Source organism: Delphinapterus leucas, chromosome 9, assembly GCF_059928025.1.
Source record: "Delphinapterus leucas isolate spDelLeu-1000000601 "Yukka" chromosome 9, BTC_Dleu_Yukka2, whole genome shotgun sequence".
NCBI classification, from domain to species: Eukaryota; Metazoa; Chordata; class Mammalia; order Artiodactyla; family Monodontidae; genus Delphinapterus; species Delphinapterus leucas.
In genome coordinates this window covers 27,978,069-27,997,608 of record NC_143137.1, presented here as the reverse complement: position 1 = coordinate 27,997,608, position 19,540 = coordinate 27,978,069, and the positions used below count along the sequence as shown (strand labels likewise).

The 19,540-nt window shown below is 37.8% G+C and overlaps 1 protein-coding gene across 2 annotated transcripts in view; it reads right to left on the bottom strand.

Annotated features, from left to right (window-relative positions):
* Positions 1–19,540, bottom strand: part of CADPS2 (calcium dependent secretion activator 2) — a 497,272-nt gene that overhangs the window by 223,046 nt on the left and 254,686 nt on the right. For both annotated transcript variants that reach the window (XM_022582192.3, XM_022582255.3), the window contains exon 8: positions 12,312–12,451. In XM_022582192.3, coding sequence (XP_022437900.2) covers positions 12,312–12,451 — 140 coding nt within the window. The remainder of the gene's footprint in view (positions 1–12,311; positions 12,452–19,540) is intronic.

The following is a 19,540-nucleotide window of genomic DNA, read 5'->3' as shown; positions in this document are numbered from 1 at the left end:
ATCCGCCTTCCAATGCAGGGGATGCGGGTTTGATCCCTGGCCGGGGAACTAAGATCCCACATGCTGCGTGGCAACTAAGCCCACGTGCCGCAAACTACAGAACCTGTGCCACAACAAGAGAAGAGAAAACCCGTACGCCACAACTAGAGAGAAGCCCGCATACCACAGCGAAGAGCCCGCGCACTGCAAAGAGTGCCCTAAGGAAGATCCCGCGTACCACAGCGAAGACCTGATGCAACCAATTAAATAAATATTAAAATAAATTACTGTAAGTTGAATATATTAACATAACAAAGATACATGCACAAAATTGCTGATACGGCTGGTGGGATCAGAGAATAAAGAGAAGCACTTTTTTTTTTTTGCGGTACGCGGGCCTCTCACTGTTGTGGCCTCTCCCGCTGCGGAGCACAGGCTCCGCACGCCCAGGCTCAGCAGCCATGGCTCACGGGCCCAGCCGCTCCGCGGCATGTGGGATCTTCCTAGACCGGGGCACGAATCTGTTTCCCCTGCATCGGCAGGCGGACTCCCAACCACTGCGCCACCAGGGAAGCCCCAGTTGCTTTATTTTTTTAAAAAATTTTATTGAAGTATGGTTGATTTACAATGTTGTGTTTATACCTAAGATTTTTTTAAAAAGTTGTTATTATGAGGTGACTTCTATGTTGATTCTCTTATAATTCCAGTTTTTTATATTAAATATATATTATTACGGTAATAGGAAAATCTCAGTCACTGGAATTATTTTTATATAATACTATATCATAAAATTAAAACACGGTATTCACATGTGTGAAACTTCTGAAAATTGTAAAGCACTATAAAATTTAAAGAATCTTTCATTAAGAACAAACATGGCACTTATTTGTAAATCATAGGTTGAATTAATTATTGTTTACTGAGAACAGCTAAAATATACTGAACATTTATGTGCCAGGCACTTTAGTGATACTAACTCATTTAACCCTCACAGCAACCCTGTGAAATAGGTGATTACTATTCCACTTTACAAGTGAAGAACTGAGGCACAAGGCGGTTAAGAAATTTACGCCAGGAGTACACAGTGATGGGGCTACAGCCGGGTTGTACACTCCAGCCACTGCAACAAAGTTGTACTGCTATGGTATTACATTGTCCTTTAGTAGTTTTCATTATGCCTTAAAACATTTCATCAATTATTCACATCTTTCACTACAAACACACCTAACACTATCACTCTCTCAGATACACTTAGTCAATCTGATGGTTAAACCTTTCTATAAATTTATTCATTTTAATCAAAATGGACATCTGAGTGATTTCCAGCAGTTCCCTCAAAACCAGGGGCATGGAGATGAAGTGATGAGGGTTAGCTGGGTTTCTGCTCAAGAGGAAGTTAGATTAACAAACTACCTTTCTTGGTACATCTGTACTAGTGTGAGAAAATGTGTAACCTAGTATCAGACTGGCAGGGTTTGTTAATAAAAAAGTGGAAATAATAAGGTTGTGTTAGTAAAAGCATGTTCAGTGTATACAAACTGATCGATTTGGTTGAAGCTGGGGGTTTGTGTTGGGTATGGAAAGGAGAAAAAGTTGTAAAGACTAGATGGGGACAGGTTTTTGAAGAATTTGAATGCTAGGCTAAAAATGTAACTCTAATCCTACAGACAATGGGGAAGCACAAGAAGTTTTTTAGTAGAGATATTAAATAGTATTCCTAAATTCCTGACTGCGTTGGAAAACAGGTGAAACAGGAAAATCAGTACAAAAGTCACTGAACAGCTTTTTGGGTTGTTTCTGTTGTTGCTGTTAGAATAGAGATTGAATTGGGTTTGACAGAACGAATGGATTTATCTGTGGGAAAGACTATATGTAGAGAGGTATTAACTACAATGGACGAAGAGGAAGTGGTTAAAGACAAATGTAAAGATCAATCTAACTGGCAGAAAGGATAAGGCTCCTAATTTCACAAAGCTGGAAAGAGCTGACATTCAAATTTTCTCTGACTTTTGTTCTATTGCTATGCCCTTCTAATCTACTGTCAAAAGAAATTTAAAAAAATGTTTTCATAAGTTCTGATACATGAAATAAACAAAGACACTAAAAGATACTCATAGTTCTATAAAGGCAATAAACATTCCTTTTTTAAAATTATGAAAATAAGATGTGCTTTTCCTCTGATTTAATACTAGCGTACTATCCCTTAAGGATATCAGTGATTCCAGGATGAATGATTAGAAATGTTAATACTTGCAAACCCTTTGCTCATGCTCATTCATGTCATCAACACTGGTACTAATGAACATTTAAATTGTGGTGATGATTCTTTTTATAATCAGAACACACATCTATCTGACTAAAACAAGCTCATTTGCTATCTTCCCCACGATCATGGGCTTACAACGATTTTCAGGCATTTCAAACACAGTCTCGATGGGAAACTGTGGCTGTGATGTTACCTCCTGTCACCAATACCCAATCCTGCTAAACTCCAGCTCTGATCATAAAGAGAAGATTAGGAAATATTCCTAATGATCATGTGTTATTTGAAAGAATTACCGAATTAAGTACACTACTAGACACGTTGGGACTACTTCTGAAAAGATTCTTTTTAATCAATTCTGTATTTCCAGACACTACCCTATCTATCACTACTTCCCACCAACACTCATTTTCATCCCTTTGGACCTCTCTCATATGCCCCTAAGGTATTTTACTCCTCCTTTTGTTTGGGGTTTCCCGCTTTGCTGCAACATACGTTGGTCAAGTTCTTTTAGTGCTGTTGCCCTTCCCTGATGCCATGCTTCATTCTTCCTAACTTATGTAATCTGCAGATGCCTACATTTCTTGATGATTTGGGCCATGTTTGGACCCTCTGAAATCTTTACAAATCTTGGTAGCAATCAGCCCATTCTTTTGCTTGTCCCCTCGACTCCTCTCCCATGTAATGTATCCAAGACCCTTCCTATCTGACCGATGACCAAAGTGCTGGCTCCTTTTTAGTTTCTCTTCATTCTTCTTCGGCAGTTGTCGGGAAGAATATTTTCATGAAGTATTTTTGAGCTTATGTAAATGGAGTAAAAGTGTTCACCAAACAGAACTGACAGAACAACTTCTGAAATAAATGGGACTACTTCAAATCAGGAGGCGCTGTAGGAGGAAGAAAGTGAGTAACTTATTGATTCCACAAAGATAGTATGAACAAAGCTCAAGCCTAGCTCTTTTTTGCCCTTAATAAGTATGGGTTACGTGATCCGTCATTCTTATATACGAACCCTGAGGTATAATGCTGCCCACACAAAATGCTGCTAAAGCCTCCTCCTACGTTCCAACCACATATCACAGGAATAGTCTAAATATAAATGTTTGCAGATAATAGATATTAGAAATTTACTTCCTCCATCATAGTTTAAACAAAAAGGCCATTTAAAAAAAGAAAGCATCACTATAGAGAATAACAAAGTTTTTAGACAAGAATACATTTTTTTTCATAATATAACTTTTAGATTTCATATAGAAATCTGTGGACTAATGAAGTTTCCTGCACTTCGTCTGGGGCAATAATGTTTTGAAGCACACTCCAATAAACATATATTACAGTGGTACCAATTAGACAGCATTATAATTTGAAGTTTATAACCAATATATCCAAACAACCAATCCAAAACTTTGAATATAAAAGATCTGTGAACCTAAGTTCTGCATTCTCCTCTTTCTTTGGAAAAGAAAACATTCATTCATTCAACAAATATTTATTTAGCTTCTGGTAAGTGGTAGGCAATTTTCTAAAAACTGGGTTTAAAAATAGCAGTGAATAAGGCAAGGTACTTATCTTACAGAAACTAGATTTGGTTGGGGAGCTAGTTAACAGCAAATCACCCAAATGGAGATAACATTCTAGATGGTGAGACAGTCTATAAGCAATAGTCACTACCTATAATATCAGGTAATAAGAGTTTTAAGGATTGAAGCAGGTTAAGAGAGCTGGCAGCAAGGAAAGAAGAGCACCATTCTATACAGGGTGGTCAAGATGAGCCTCACTGCAGAGATGGTATCTGATCTGAAAACTGGCAGAAGTGAGGCGGGGGTGGATGTGGAGTAAGAGTATTCTGTAGTAACATCAGTAAATGCTACAGTCCTCTACCAGGAGCCAGTTAAGAATGTCCAAGATGCAGCTGTAGAACTCTAATCTCAAAGACACCAATCACTCCCAGTGATTATTTTCATAAAATGTCAGCATATATAATTGACTACTCAATTACCTGAATGTCTTGGGTACTATGCTAACTACAAAATAAAAGTCTTTTACTCAATAAGTATTGCATAAGCTATTCAGGCTTACTAATGCCTCCTTAAACAAAGCACATATACAACACTAATTTAAAAAAACAAAAAAAATACCTGAGATGAAATTAAAACTAACTAATTTGGTATATACAAATTCAGATCAACAACTTATTGAAAAGAGAACGAATTTTAATACCACAAAGAGCAAGATCTGATAGACTGTTTAGACCTATGTCGGTCAAGTAATACTTGTCTAATGATTTAAGAAAATTAAAACTAGCAATTGCACTAAACCTACAAAAGGCACCACACTAGTTACTGAAAATAATACACTTTGAGAGCACATGCCATTTTTCAAAGAAGTTAGACTGCACTGGACTAAAATAAAGAGAGAAATTCTATCAGATTCTTCTCACTTGCTATGAAATGATCTCCAGGTGTTCTTTCTTAGAACTGGAGCTTATTTCTTAGATAAATCATTCAAGTCAGTTGCTCAGACACAGTTGAAAGCTCTTAGGCAATACAGTTGACCCCTGAACAACGTGGAGACTAGGGTGCTGAACCTCCACTCAAGTCAAAAATCCTCCTATAACTTTGGCTCTCCGTATACACAGCTCCTCTGCATCCTTGGATTCAACCAACTGCTGATGGTGTGGTACTGCAGTATTTACTACTGAAAAACATCCCAGTACAAGTGGCCATGTACAGTTCAGATCCATGTTGTTCAAGAATCAACTGTATTTTCCTTTTCCTTCCTTTGGACATAGAGTAGACAAAATAAAGTGAGCACCCAAACGCACACACCAAGAGAAACAAACCACCACCACCACCTACAGCCATGACAGCTGTCAAATAAAAATGTAAATTAAAGCTTAACAATTAAGCAGAAGGCCCTAATGGGGGATTAATGGGGATATAACTTTTAAACTCTCAAGGAATCAGTGAGGATTTGTGCACTGCTATTTTCCCATCTGTCTTTGAGCATTTTCTTCCAAATAAAGTCAAATGATGTGATTAAAACTAGAAGAAGGTTGTATTATAGTTTAAGGAATTATACATTTTTTTAATGTTTATTTTAATGATTGTTACTAGTTAACTGAGAATTTACTATGGAACAGGCACTGTGCTACATGCTTTATCAGTATATCTCATTTCATGCTCAGGACAATCCAACTTCATGGTGGAGAAAAGTGAGGCTATGAGAAGTTAAGACCTGACCAAGTTTGCATAAAAAGTGACAGGACTAGAATTTGAACCCAGGTCTAACTTCAAAGTCTGTGTTCTGTGTCACTCTGCACGTTGCTTCATGTCTATGGAAATGTCCTCAAAGAGAATAACGTGGATTGAAAATTACTTAACTGTTTCCACCCTGCCCAGGAATATAAACACTTCCATCTTTCTTTCCTTAAGGCAATCCTAATTTTAGATTTGAAGAATTAAAAGATTTCAGAGCGGGAAGAAACTTAAAGATCATTTAATGAGTTCAATATGTTGTATAAAGATGAAGAAACCAAGGAGGCACGTGACTGGACTCAGTGCTACGTGAAAGCAGAGCTGGCTGGAGCCCAGGTCTCCCAGTCCCGGCCCCCTATTGCCCAGCTGCAGCCCTCCTGAGTGCTGGAGAGGAGTAGAGCAGGGGGTCAGAAGTTGGGGGTGAAATGGAAATGTCTTATTTCTTAAAGTGTTTTGGTCTGTTTCATATTTTAAATATTTAATATTTTTCCTTCTTTTACTAGTATCTCAACTCAAAGATGTACCTGCCTTAGGGTTTTATTAATATCTAAATATATTATTACTGTGAGCTAGCCAGCCACCCCTGTAAGCACATTATACACATTAAAATATTGCTCCTGCAGACAATTCTATGCGGTAGGTTCTACCAACATTTTAATTTTGCAGATGAGGAAACTGAGGCAAAGTTATGAAAGTTTTACAACTTGCCCAAGATCTCCTAGCTACTAAGTGATGGAGCCAGAATTTGAAGGCAGGCAGTCTGGCTCCAGAATTTACACTCCTAAATGACACTGTCCCTTTAAATACTGGAAGGGCAGGACTCCTCCCAGGCTCTCCTGAAGGCATCCTCTCAAAAGTCTCCCTAACAATCAGATTTCCGGTAAAATAAATTTAACTGTTTTTAGTGAAAAGAAAACCTATTTCCTTTTTTTTTTCCAATTCAATAAACCACATTCTTTCATCATAAAAGAAGTATGATGACATCACAGAAAATTTGGAAAACAAAAACAATTTCACCCATAGTTGTATTCTATTTAGTATGTCTAGTATATATCCTTTCTGAATTTTCATATGCATTTGTTTAACACCATCAGAGTATAAACAATTCTATATTGTGTATTTTTCAAATTAATCTTATACAACAGAAGCCTGATGTTTCTAAGTCAGCCATGATACTTCCTTTCCTTGCCTTGAGAGGATTCAAATAAACCCCCAAATCTGCCACATCCCTCCATGTTGCCCTCGCTTTTACCACTTCTATTCCCCCTGAACCCTTACACCCTCTCTCTGATGACATACTATGGAATGAGTAAAATATGCACCTGGCGAGGTCAGGGAGGAAATGATTCACTGAGTTATAATTTTCCAGGGGTCTAAGGAGCCATTCAAATTTTCTAGCCCACTGTCTCCTTCAGTAATTGATGAAACTGAGGCCAAAAAAGATGCAGTGATTTACCCAAAGTTAGTGACAGAACTGGGGCCAAAATACAAGCATCTTGGCTCTTAAACTAGTGCTTACTCTTCAAACTCTTATAGTACTGTCCTCCATCTATGCCACAATTATCAGAGAAATGAGCTAAAAATAAATATCTTCAAATAATGTACAAATTTTTCTTGACCTTCCACAACGCCCAGGCCTTTAACCAGCCCAAGATTTTCACTTTATTAACACAGTGTTACTATTTCCAAACTTCTGGATATGCACAAATGAATAAAAAGTACGACTGTGTCAAGTGTATAGTACAAAAATTTTACGGCAAGGCATCAATTAAGAAGAGGAAACCATTCCACGATAATTATGTGCATTAACTGTTTATAAAATTTTATAGTATTCCTAAATAGTTTTCACGATACCTTTTGGAAAAGTGCTCCAAATTAATTAAGATAACCAATGAATATGGTCTGTGGTTTCTGAAAGAAAATAAAGAAAAAAGGAACTCATCTGCTACCCTTAATTATTTGACCTAAAGTACCTTCGTTTAAGATGCCCAAATGTGATACTGAAGGGTGTCTAAAAGCAAGAGAATAGTTATTTGATGCATAAAAAGTAGAAGAAAATAACATATGTTAAGATGTTAGCCTCCTAGAGAAAAATCCTGTGTTGAACAGAAAGCCACAGTTTGAGCTTAAAGTTGCAGACAAACTAATCTGTCACAGGAGAAATCAGAGAAGTTTTGCAAAGGAGTATAACAAGTTAAAACATTTAGCTTAATAATTATTAAAGCTATGCTTGAAAATGTTTCTAACATTATAATTTATTAATCACTAGTTAATTAAAATGAAAACCATAACTCTTAATGATTTATATTAGTATATATAAAATGACATGAGTATTAAGGTATTTGGAAAATTTTTATCATTCTACAATGAGTAAATCAATGTTTATAAAGGACCACAGACAGGCTTCTCTCCTGAAAACTGTATCCAGAAAAAGAATCAATCATTTATTAAGAAACTAGCAAACACTTTGTCAGAAGTTTTGGCACGGCTACAAGGAGTGCGATTTCTATGAAACTGGGGTAAGCCAGATTGAGGTAATAAATTGGGAATGCAGAGGTGTCAAAACATGGTTATTTTAGACAAGGACATGTAGAAAAGTCATGCTAAAAGGTCGATTTAAAATGAGGAATCAATTTTCCTTGGGAAAAAAACCCGACTTGTTTTTTTTGGAAGGTCCAGATCCTGTAAGTAAGCGCCACTTTGCCAAAAATAAGATTTTCCTCCTTTTGGTATTCAGACTGTCCCCTAAACTACTTGAAGATAATAAACCCTAAGTCATAAGCAAAATAATTCAACTTTATTAGAGTGCAGTCATTTCACTTTAGAGCAAATGCCACACTTGAACATTAAGAGTATGACTGAAAGGTTCCGTAGGCATCACACAGCAGACCCTGAATGCGTGGCAGGTCCTCTCTACAGGGAAGCACACGAAACCAATCATGCAGCCGGCTTGGGGCTTATGCTGTTCTTCCTGCTGGAAGCTCACATGCTGTCTTGCCCCTGCAGCAAACAATGGGCCCAGGGCCTTTTCTACCTTTACGATGTAAATTAGGGAGTTTTATACATGATACTCTCAAAGTATTTCAAAACACCTATTCATTCAATAAATGTTCAAACTGCCAAGCATGACTTTACACACAGAGAATTATGAGATTTATATGGTAGTGATTTGGCTAAAATTTTATCTTACTGATTTTAACTGTGAAATAATCCTTCTATAGTTATATACTCATGAAGTTTTCTTTTTCTTTCTTTCTTTTAACTATAAAAGTAATCAGCTTCATACAGACTACGTAGATCCCGGTCATAATGCTTCTACATATTTGTGGCAATTGAATTTTCATCTTTCTCCTTTTCAGTTGTAGATTTGTCATAATAGTCATTTGCTTTATTAGCCCCATTTTATTTTGCCTTTCTTTTGGCTGAGAAAATAACACTTGAATTAGGAAAACATGATTTAATAAAAATGACGACGGTAGTTCTGAGATTTAAGTTAATACTGCCTCTCAGCCACTAGGCTATGCTAAAGGACAGTCCATTTGTTCACGAACACTTCTGTCTTCCAGCCACCCAAAAAAAGAAGGAAGATAAATTCTAAAGCTGAATGTGAATTATTTAACCACTCAAAACCTAGCTGGAAATTCATTTAACAGATTTATATAAGAGTTTATGTAATTAGTTTATATGACATACCCCCAAAGAACAAATGAACCCCAATTTTTTTTTTTTTTTTTTTGCGGTATGCAGGCCTCTCACTGTTGTGGCCTCTCCCGTTGCGGAGCACAGGCTCCGGATGCGCAGGCTCAGCGGCCACGGGTCACGGGCCCAGCCGCTCCGCGGCATGTGGGATCTTCCCGGACCGGGGCACGAACCCGTGTCCCCTGCATCAGCAGGCGGACTCTCAACCACTGCGCCACCAGGGAAGCCTATGAACCCAAATTTTTACTAGCTAGATGTCACATAGTAATGTTTAGTTTGGCTTTGAATGAATGAGTCGTCATTATGCTTATGTTATCCAAATTAAATATCTATTTTCATTTGCATGTAGTCAGTCCTATTAAAAATTTATAATGTATAGTCATGGACTGATTAATTACCAGAAGCATGAGCTTTAGATTGGTTATATTTTTCCTTCTGGTTCAAAAAAGGTCATTTTAAAATGCAACAATTGGGGCTTCAGTAAAATCCATCTGTGAAGCACCACAGAAGAAGATGTATAAGGTTAGGATTGTCATGTGTGTGTCAAGTCATGTTTTCCCATATACATCTAAACACAGGGGTGATATTCAAAATATTTAAAACTGTTACCACACAGGCACTGAGAAACCTAGACAGGTGCTTGTGGTCCCTGCCCATAGTGATAAATTGCTATTATAGCAATGTTGAAATTCTGGTTGATCATTATTACATTCAGTAACGGTCTTACATAGCTTTTTTGAATAACTATGAGGAAATATGATATTCTTAATTATGCTCCATAACACACCAACTAGCAGAACAACGTCACAGATATTTTCAATTCTAGAATTTCTTTCTTTTACATACCATAAACTGCAGTTACCCAAATGTCTGGCAATGCCTGCTAGTATCTTCGTAAAGGCAGGTCACAATAGTTCTCGAGCTTTACAGATTAAATTCAGAGACTATGAGATATTCTCTTTAGTCATCTCTTTCACCCATGGTCTTGGGCAGAAGTCAACTCCAGAACCATTCTGGGGGTCCTAAATTAGTCAAAGGTCTCTGAGATGTGATACAAACCAATTCTCCTTCGTTGCAAAGGAGTGATTAAAAAAAGCAAACAAAACAAAACAAAACAAGTCTTAGAAAGCAGCTAGATTGTACCACTTGCCCTGAAGCATTTTAGAGCAAGAAAATGCCAAGGATTAGAGCAGAGCTTTCTTTCCACGGGAGCTGAAGGCTTCAGAACTTGCTACGTGCCCAACTTCATATTCAATCCTGGTTCTTGGGTCAATCTGAAGGCTCAAAGGGTATTCATCACAGGGCTGCCCATGTGTAAATCAGGGGCCATCTTGGCGTTACAGTGCATAGGTTCCCATTTCTTGCTGTACTATTCATCAAGAGGCTGAGTTCAAAAGAGTAGGGAAATAACTACAATGTTTGGAAGAGAATGTGTTCCTTTTTACCTCCCTCTAGTTTCTACTAGTCTCTAAGCACTTTAGAGCAGTAGTACTCTCTCTAGTCTTAAAGCACTCTCCAGCCATATCAAAATTGTCACGGTTAGCTAACAGCCCTTCCAGATCTCCTGCCTATGTATAGGCTATGCCATGTGGCTGGTGGCTGGACTGCCCTTCCTCCCCACTGCCCACCTGCTGAATTCACCCCTCAAGCTTCATCTCAAAAGTCAGTTGTCTTGTGAGACTTTCTTTGGCTCCAGCTAGAATCAGGTGTTATTTCCACCCGTTCCCATTCCTCTCTTGTAGCGCTTATCACTCAGTACTATCATTATTCGTACACAAGCCTGAATCCCTGGCTAGCCAGTTCCTTCAGGCCTGGGATGGTATCTCACTGAGGCTTGCTCTGGTTGGCACAGAGGAAGTGCTCAATCCATGTCTGCTGCATAAACCAACAGTGAGCAGGTAGATGGAAGTGGGAAGAAAGAACTCTCAGTATTAAATCCCAGGAACTCCATCTGCATCATGAGTCATAGTTAGACTCTGCATTACTACATTAAAGACGCCATACTGTGGGATACCTAAATTATTGCTCCCTTTCTAAGAGCCCACCCGCTGAGGTCTTCTTCCCCCAAGTGAGACTAGTTCTGACACTGCATACACTACTGCCCACCCAAACCAAGGAAGCAATATGGTCCTTAGAGTCTCATCCCAGCTCTAGCAGATACATCTGGGCTGCCTTCTGCTCAGAGCATAACCTGGTTTTCCCTAACAGTCATCTAAAGAATCCTTATCTTGCGGACTTACCAGTTAACTCTGCTACAGTGCTAGTGACTTGGCTCCAAAGCCAGCAGAAGATGCCCCTCTGTACAGGAATGCGCACAGACTGTTAGATTTGCTGCTAAACTTGGGATGAGACACTTTAGCAACTGCTTCTCTCCTTAGTAAGAAAAGTCTTCACATTCTTTCCTAGTGGCTAACACCCCTATGCTAGAATTTGGCTGTAGCAAGTCCTAAAGTATTAATCTGAGAAAGACCTGGGTTTTAAAAAAACTCATTGAATTGTATTCAGGAGTTCAGACCTGTTTCCTCATCAGCTACAAGGGAAAAAGAATCTCGGAGATGGAAGTTGACTCCGACCCACAGCAATCCCCAGGGCCCAGGCCCTGCACTTCTGGTTATCCACCAACATCAGTTTCCTCCGGTATCGATCTAGTTTCTCACTCACATATTGCAATGAACACTCACGCCCCTCCCGTCAAAACTTGTACAGCCTCCTGGGTTATATCTGAACCACCATTAAACTCTAATGCAGTCTATGTAGGTTTAACTATTTCTGGGGATCTGAATTCTAGGCTTGTTTCAACTACTACTGTATTTTGAAATGTATCTTACACGTTATCTCCATACATCACTGTTCTTTATCAATATAAGTGATGTACAATACCAACACAATCAAGTACCAATAGTGTGTTAGCATGCGATCAGTTATATTAACCAAGTACCCATTATTCAGCTATAAAGATGTCTACAGATTTAAAAAATTAAGTTAACCTATTAATGTAATTTGGGGGGAAAAACTCCATGTGAATGTCTGATATATAGGTTCTCAGTAAAATGACAAAAGTGATACAATGAAATCCAATAATTCAGGAGAAAAACATCTTCAAGTACACTCACCCACTATGCTTCATATGTGGTGGTTTATCCATTCGCACTGCCAATTTGATTTTTAAGTCAGAGTCCTGGCTATTTTTTGGAACGATCATTCGGTGCAACTCAGCTGACTTGGAGCTATTAGAAGTTGGGTATAATATCACCTGTAAGGGACAAAAATAACACATTTAGGTGAATACAGAACGTCTAAGGAGTAGAGCTGAAATCTTTTCTACATATTTTCCTGTTTGAAAAGGTGGTGTCATGCCCAAATGTGTCTAATAAACCATTTCACTCCCACCACAGCAGATGGGTTTTCAATACAAGCTGGTTTATTTTTTTGACAAATATGTGTTTTCACATTATCACATAACGAGTTTTCTTCCTGTGTCACTTCATAATGAATTAATAGCACGGCGGCTACGGTTGAATTGACAGTTGAAAAATACTTAATAGACACCTATAATTTCAAGACCACTCTAAACTCCTCAGAGCAAAGAAGTTCAGAAAGAAATATTCTTTGAAATTACAAATAGCATGCTCAAAAAGCAAAACCAATTATTTGAAGCAGCAAAAATATACCTCATGTTTTCATATTTTCATTGCAAAGCAGTGTTAAAGGAAATCAACCCAATTAGAGATGGAAAAGACGGATCGTCGCATTTTCTGCTCTAGATCAATATCAGAGAAGGATTTTTTTCCTGACTACATGTTCTCAAAACTATAAAGATGATATTATGATGACTGAAACAAAGTAATTATTTTTAATAAAACTGCCAAATTATCAAGTCGTTATTTCACAATCCCACATTCCACAGAGCCAACACAGGAAAGAAAAGCTTACTCTTCAGATGTTACGTACCATGTAGATAAAAAAAAAAAAAAAAAAAAAAAAAGTATTTTCCCCTTTTAGTCAGTCATGACGCTACTTGGACACAGCCTATATTCAAGCCTTAATGAATATTTTTAAATGGGAGCACTATATTCTGAAGGATAAAATGAAGATATGAAATGCAGTACATCATATTTTAAGCCATTTCTTATTTTAAAGCAACGTGAAAAGTAAAAAAGCTTGAAGTTTCTAAGAAAATGAAAGAACGATAAACATGCTCAGATATGATAAAATGTTTTCAGAGCACATCATGGCAACTGAATTTGACATGCTCTGTCAAAAAAAAAAATCTTCATTTCCATGTATGAGTGAAAATATGCATGGAGAAATCTTCAGGCAAGGCTCTTTCTCTCTCTAGGAAAAACAACATAGTCATAGTCTCCAACTTCCAAGTTGTTAAATATATCTACTATTTTGAGACTTTTTTAAACCTATCCATAGCCAGATTCAGTCCAGCATATCTACACACTTCAGCATATAAAGGCTCAGCCCAAAGCAGATTAAACGGCATTTGTGACGTTTTCAAAAATTATGATCAGATTCTAGAAAGTTCTTTTTGACTGCTGAAATAGCCAATGGCATATTTTACAGATTCTTTCTTAAACAACAGTAAAGGAAAATAAATTAGCTATTTCTGGCTCAAACCAGCAGACAAAGGCATATCATTTTCAACTCAGGTGATTCCACAAGAAGAGTCAAAGACTAAGACAGAGCTATACATCCTCTGTAGCTCTTACTGCTATTTCCCAGCAAGTCTGAAAAGCTTTCTCTATTTCTCCCCACCCCATCCTTTTAAAAAGAATTTGGCACAAACCACCTACAGACTTTATTCCTTTTTAATTCTTCTTTCTATGTTTATATGAACATTGGTATTGTTCCAAACTCTAAATGTCGTATACAGGAAGAGAATATTTAAATTAAAACTTTCGACAATTTCTCATTCTCTAAATGCCAATAATGGGTTACTAAAAAAGCTCCCCAAATAACTGCAGTTTATCCCCAATTAAGGATCATCTCAGTACTGAACACCATCATTTCTGCCACATTTTAATTTTCCGATGGGTACCTCTAACTGAAGTCGGTGGAAGGATTTACTGCGTATCTCTGTTCAGTTAAACATTTGAGTGCTTGCTCTGTGGGGACACAGAAAGATGAAAGAATATGGATGACTCCATAAGGAGCTGATGGTTTCTTCTTATCAAAGCTAAAAACTCAGATAATATCTGGTAATATCGCTTCTTCCCCTTGCCCTTCTATCCCTAGGGTGTGCAGCAGTTTTCCGATATTGTTAGCCTCTGGGTTTATTCACCATCGTTTGTTTGGCTTCTCTGTTCTATCACACATGTAGCTAACTCCCCGTGTTAAATTTCCACCATTTGAATGACCTGGAATTTTCTGTCTTTCTGGACAGACTAATAAAGGTGTAAACACTGCCATGTGTAACAAATGAAGGCCCAGAGATATGAAATCTATTACTTCTAAAAATGGTACTGGTGAACAAACTCTGTTAAATTGTTACCAGGTTCCCAAATTGTAGAAGGAGAAAGTGATCATACTCCTTTCCATGATTCAGCCATGGATGATAACAGACAAGGAAGAAGCACCCAAATGTGTAGAGCCCAAAGGGCCAGGGAGAATAAAGGACAAAACAATTCTTTTCAGATGCATAATAAGGGTCTAATCAAGAGATCCTGAACACTGTCAGGCAGGGTGTCTTCACAGTGCCTGCCATGACAGCATCTCACTGCTCTCCCTGGACACGTATTGCTCTGTATTTCCCACTTCACCTTTTTTTAGAATGGGAAGCTTAATTGTAGCTTTCCTGCCCCCTGCTCCACTGCTATATATTGGATTTGTGCTTGAGCAGGGTGGGGAGGGGAGATGGAACAGCAGGCAGTGAACACGAACCCTAGCTTATTGGGCACCAGGCTGCAAAGAGCCACAGCTGGACCTGATTGAGATGCTGGACTTTGAACTGGAAGTAAGGACAGGATGAAGCTTTGGGTTGTCTCCCTTGAAGTAAATGCATTCTATGGGTAGTCGGAAGGGTAACAGAATTGTTGTTACCTTGGCTATACGGGTGAGCTATGGCAGGTGATCTAACTTGTTCACCAGGATCCATGCTTTCCCTAGTATAGAACTGGTGCCAAGAAGCAGCTAGCCAGCCATATTTTCTAGCTCCCCTGGCATCTAAGTAGGGGCACATGAAAGTTGTAGCTAATGGAATATGAAGAAAAGTGGTAAATCGTTTTGGGGAATGATGATTAAGATATAGAAGTGAAGAAGGTATGCCGTCTTCACTCATCTGCTAGCCAAATGCAGAGGACTCCAATGCTCTAGAAAATGCGAGAGCCGTAAGAGGGAAGAAACTAGAGCCCTGAATCACCACACGGAGGAAATCTACCCATCCATCAGGAACACCCATGATAAACTGTTATACAGGCACTATCATTTTAAATTACTGAAATGTTGTCATTTGTTACAGCATTTAGTATACCAACTAGTACATTAACACAGAGTTTTGCTGCATAAGACTTGCACAGGTAGTAAGTGCTTGAAGAATTTTCTTTCACGATAAGCAGATAAACAGTTCTACTTCAACACGACTTAGTTCACGTTCAGAGAGGGATGTCTGATGTTGATGGTACAATAATTAGAATACTTAAGAGACATAATTTACTAAGGATTCTTCTTGTATTTTAGGTTCACACATAAGTTAAATCGTAGCTCTGTACAAAATAGTTAGCTTCTTACAGAATTTAGCAAAGTAGCTTATTCTTTGCTATTCATTTCTTAACTTTTCTACACGTATTTCTGCTTCTTCTAGTCTTTTAGTTTATTTTTGTCACCAACACTATAAATGCCTTGTCATTTAGCATAACACAACACATTTTATGATTTATCTTAAATATAAAGCCAATGTATCTTCTTCATAATAAAACGTCAACACTACTTTCCATCTTTGCTAAAGTGTAATAGAAAACACAAAATGTTTTTTTCAGGCTTTGTTTAAAATTCTGTCAGATTTAATACAGAGTCAAAACTTAAAATGAAGTGTAGAAATACATATGTACATAACATCTAGAGTAATATGGAGTACAGAAGGATCTTTCTCTTAAAATATACTTGTACAAACTGACACCTCTACATTGTTTTTCTTCTATTAAGATACATTAATTAAAGCCAAGCCATGTGCATCTGTACATATACTACATTATTTGAACTTTGTGGCCTATGAATTCACGACTTTCTAAATTTCTAAACTGTTTCAAAACTAAAAACCTAAAAACTGGGAGGAACAATCTAGAAGAACCGAGAGGGAGCTAGGTAGGCTCTGGGGTGAGGTAAAGAATTCACTGCCTTGTCCCATAAATCTCTCTTAGTCCAGAGGAAGAAAAAAAAAGACCACATGACTGCAGCAATTGCACTGTGGTCTTTGAGTAAAATAATACAGCTACATTTTTGGTATGAATCTAGCTCAGAGATAGGGGCAATCAACAATTCTTAAAGGGATCAGGACAGACTTCATAGAGGAATCACTGCTTCATTTTGGAGTCTAAAAGAACACATAAGATTTATAAGATATTGTAAGATACAAGACACAACAAAAGACACAGGGAAGGGACTGATAAAGACATGAGGCCATTGGAACTGACCCATCCTTAGAAAGTAGGCACACAATCCCGATGCTGACATTCTTACCACTACCTTTGCTTCTCAAGCCCTTCCCCAAGCGTGACTGGTCAGCTCTTTGTTCCCAGGGGCCTATCCTTAGTCAGTTTCCATTGCTTGCCACCAAGGGAACTTCAACCAGTACAAATGTTCATGACATTTTCTGCCATGTCAATTCTCTACCTTATCTAAAGGTAAGGGGAGAGCCCCGTGGAACAGTAACTTTTAAGGGTTAAGAAAAGGAAGAGAACTCTATAATCAAGACCAGAGAGGCCAAGGAGACAGAAGAAAAACCAGAAGGGTGGGATGCACGACATTCAAGACAGAGAGTGTTTCGGGGAACAGGAAGTGGCCGTCAGTGCCAAATGACACTCAAGAGGTCAAGCGTGGTAAGGAAGGAAAGGCTACTGCTTGGTTTAACAACAGAGAGGTCACTAGAGACCTCAGCAGGAGAAAGTTTAGGTGAGGCCAGACTATAATGGCTTGAGGGATAAAGTCTACAAGAGGAATGGAGGAAGACATCACTTAATTCTTAAATGAACAAGATGGGACGAGATAAGCAAGATCGTTTGGCTGGAAGGGGGATTGTGTACAAAGGCGGGGGCAGGGTGGGTGGTTAGGGTATGGCCACATAGACTGAAGAGGGTAAGGAAATGGGAAGGTTGTGCTGATAGGTGAGATCAGAAAGGAAGAATGGGGATAGACTGTAAAAGCATAGGTTTTGCTAAGGAGTTTGTATGTTATCCCATAACGTGTAATCGAAAGATGCTTCTAAACCAGAGAATGACATGATCAAAACGTCATACTCTTGTGTAAAGGATAATCCTTGTCTATCCAGCTGTATACATTCTGGAGAGGAGTCATGTGTAGTCAAGAGTCTAACATCCAATTAAGAAATGAAATGGCCTTAGAAATACATCTTTAAAACAGAGTAAGAAGGGACTGAAAATGCTTTTAGCTGGAATGTTTCAGTTTGTGATGAAAAAAAATTTTTTTTTTTTTTTTTGCTGACAACCAGATGTCCTTGAGGCATAGGGTATTTTAAGGAAATGTCCAAGGGATCATCACTCCAGATAAGTAGAGCTATCTCTATGAGAAACCTTGACTTTTGGGGTTCAGTTGACATTTTTCTATCTTTCTCTTTCAACTGACAAATTTTAGTTTAGCAAAGATTCATGACAACTATGCCCTGTGGACCTTTTAAGTACCTTCTTGAGAACTTAGAACCTTGAGAAAGTATGTACAGTGAAAGGACCAACTGAATTTACTTCATTTCAATAAATTTTATTTAGCACATGTTAATAACTAGCATGTATTTTCTCCAATATCAGAGCCCTGTATTTTCACTGTATGGAGAAGATGAACTGGATGACTTCTGAGAGAAATCTACAATACATCCTTCTTAGTAACATTTTCCAGTGTTTTAATACACCTGAGGTTTTTTAGTCTAAATAATTTCTCCTTTAATGCCATTGCTTCCTGTCCTACTTGGTTGAAACAAAGAACACATGCTCACTTTCACTAACACAAGGTTCTTCTGTATACTGAAAAATTAGCATTAAGTCTTCTGTGAACCTTACTGTCTGTAGGCTAAATCCAGTTCCCTTTATTTTCAAAGCTGGAAAGAATCCTGGAATTTACAATATAGAACTGATCAAACTCCCAACCCCTTAAAAATGTGCTGATGGCCTGACAGGAAATTATACATTTCCTTCCTTCTATATAGTACTTTTTTTTTTTTTAAATAAGAAAAGCCTTTAAAAAAATGAGTAAAAGAAGAAAAAGGAAAGTATTATCTGAACTATATATTTTTTCTTGGCATTAGCTTGTTAAAAAAATGGAGGTTATAAGCTTTGTTATTTGCATGATGGGGGTTGGAGAGAGCATGAAAAACAAACATCAAGGTGTGTAAATTCTTCCTAAATCTTTTCTCGCATCACTACTTAATAATGAACCACTGTATGAAGGGGCTCATGGACTGCATTTAGCAGAGTATGCTCCTTGAGGGCAAAGGCTCATAGTGATACCTAGAGTAATTCACCTGTGGCTGCTAGTGTAATTTAAGCCAGTATCTTTAATTAAGCCATTCTTTTGTTTTTGAAATTGAAGTATAGTTGATTTACAATATTGTGTTAGGTTCAGATGTACAGCATAGTGATTCAGTATTTTTGCAGAGTATATTCTATTATTGATTATTATAAGATAATGGCTATAATTCCCTGTGCTATACAGTATATCCTTGTTGCTTATCTATTTTATATATAATAGTTGTATCTTAATCCCATACCCGTAATTTGTCCCTCCCTCCTCCCCTCTCCCCTTTGGCAAACACTGGTTTGTTTTCTACATCTGTAAGCCTGTTTCTGTTTTGCATATACATTAATTTGTATTACTCTTTTAGATTCCACATACAAGTGATATCATATAGCATTTGTCTTTTTCTGTCTGACTTATTTCACTAAGGATAATATGGTCTAGGTCCATACATGTTGCTTCACATCCTAAACTAGACACTTACCAAGTGTTTGTTGCATAGATGGGTGGATGCTTAGAGAAATTAGAAATAAAAATGCAAACCAAACATTGATAACTTCATTGAGGTGAAAAGAGAAAAAGGCTTGCCAACTAAAGTACTGCCCAAACTTGATAACAGAAAATGACAGTAGCAAAGGCAGAATTGGTACGCCAT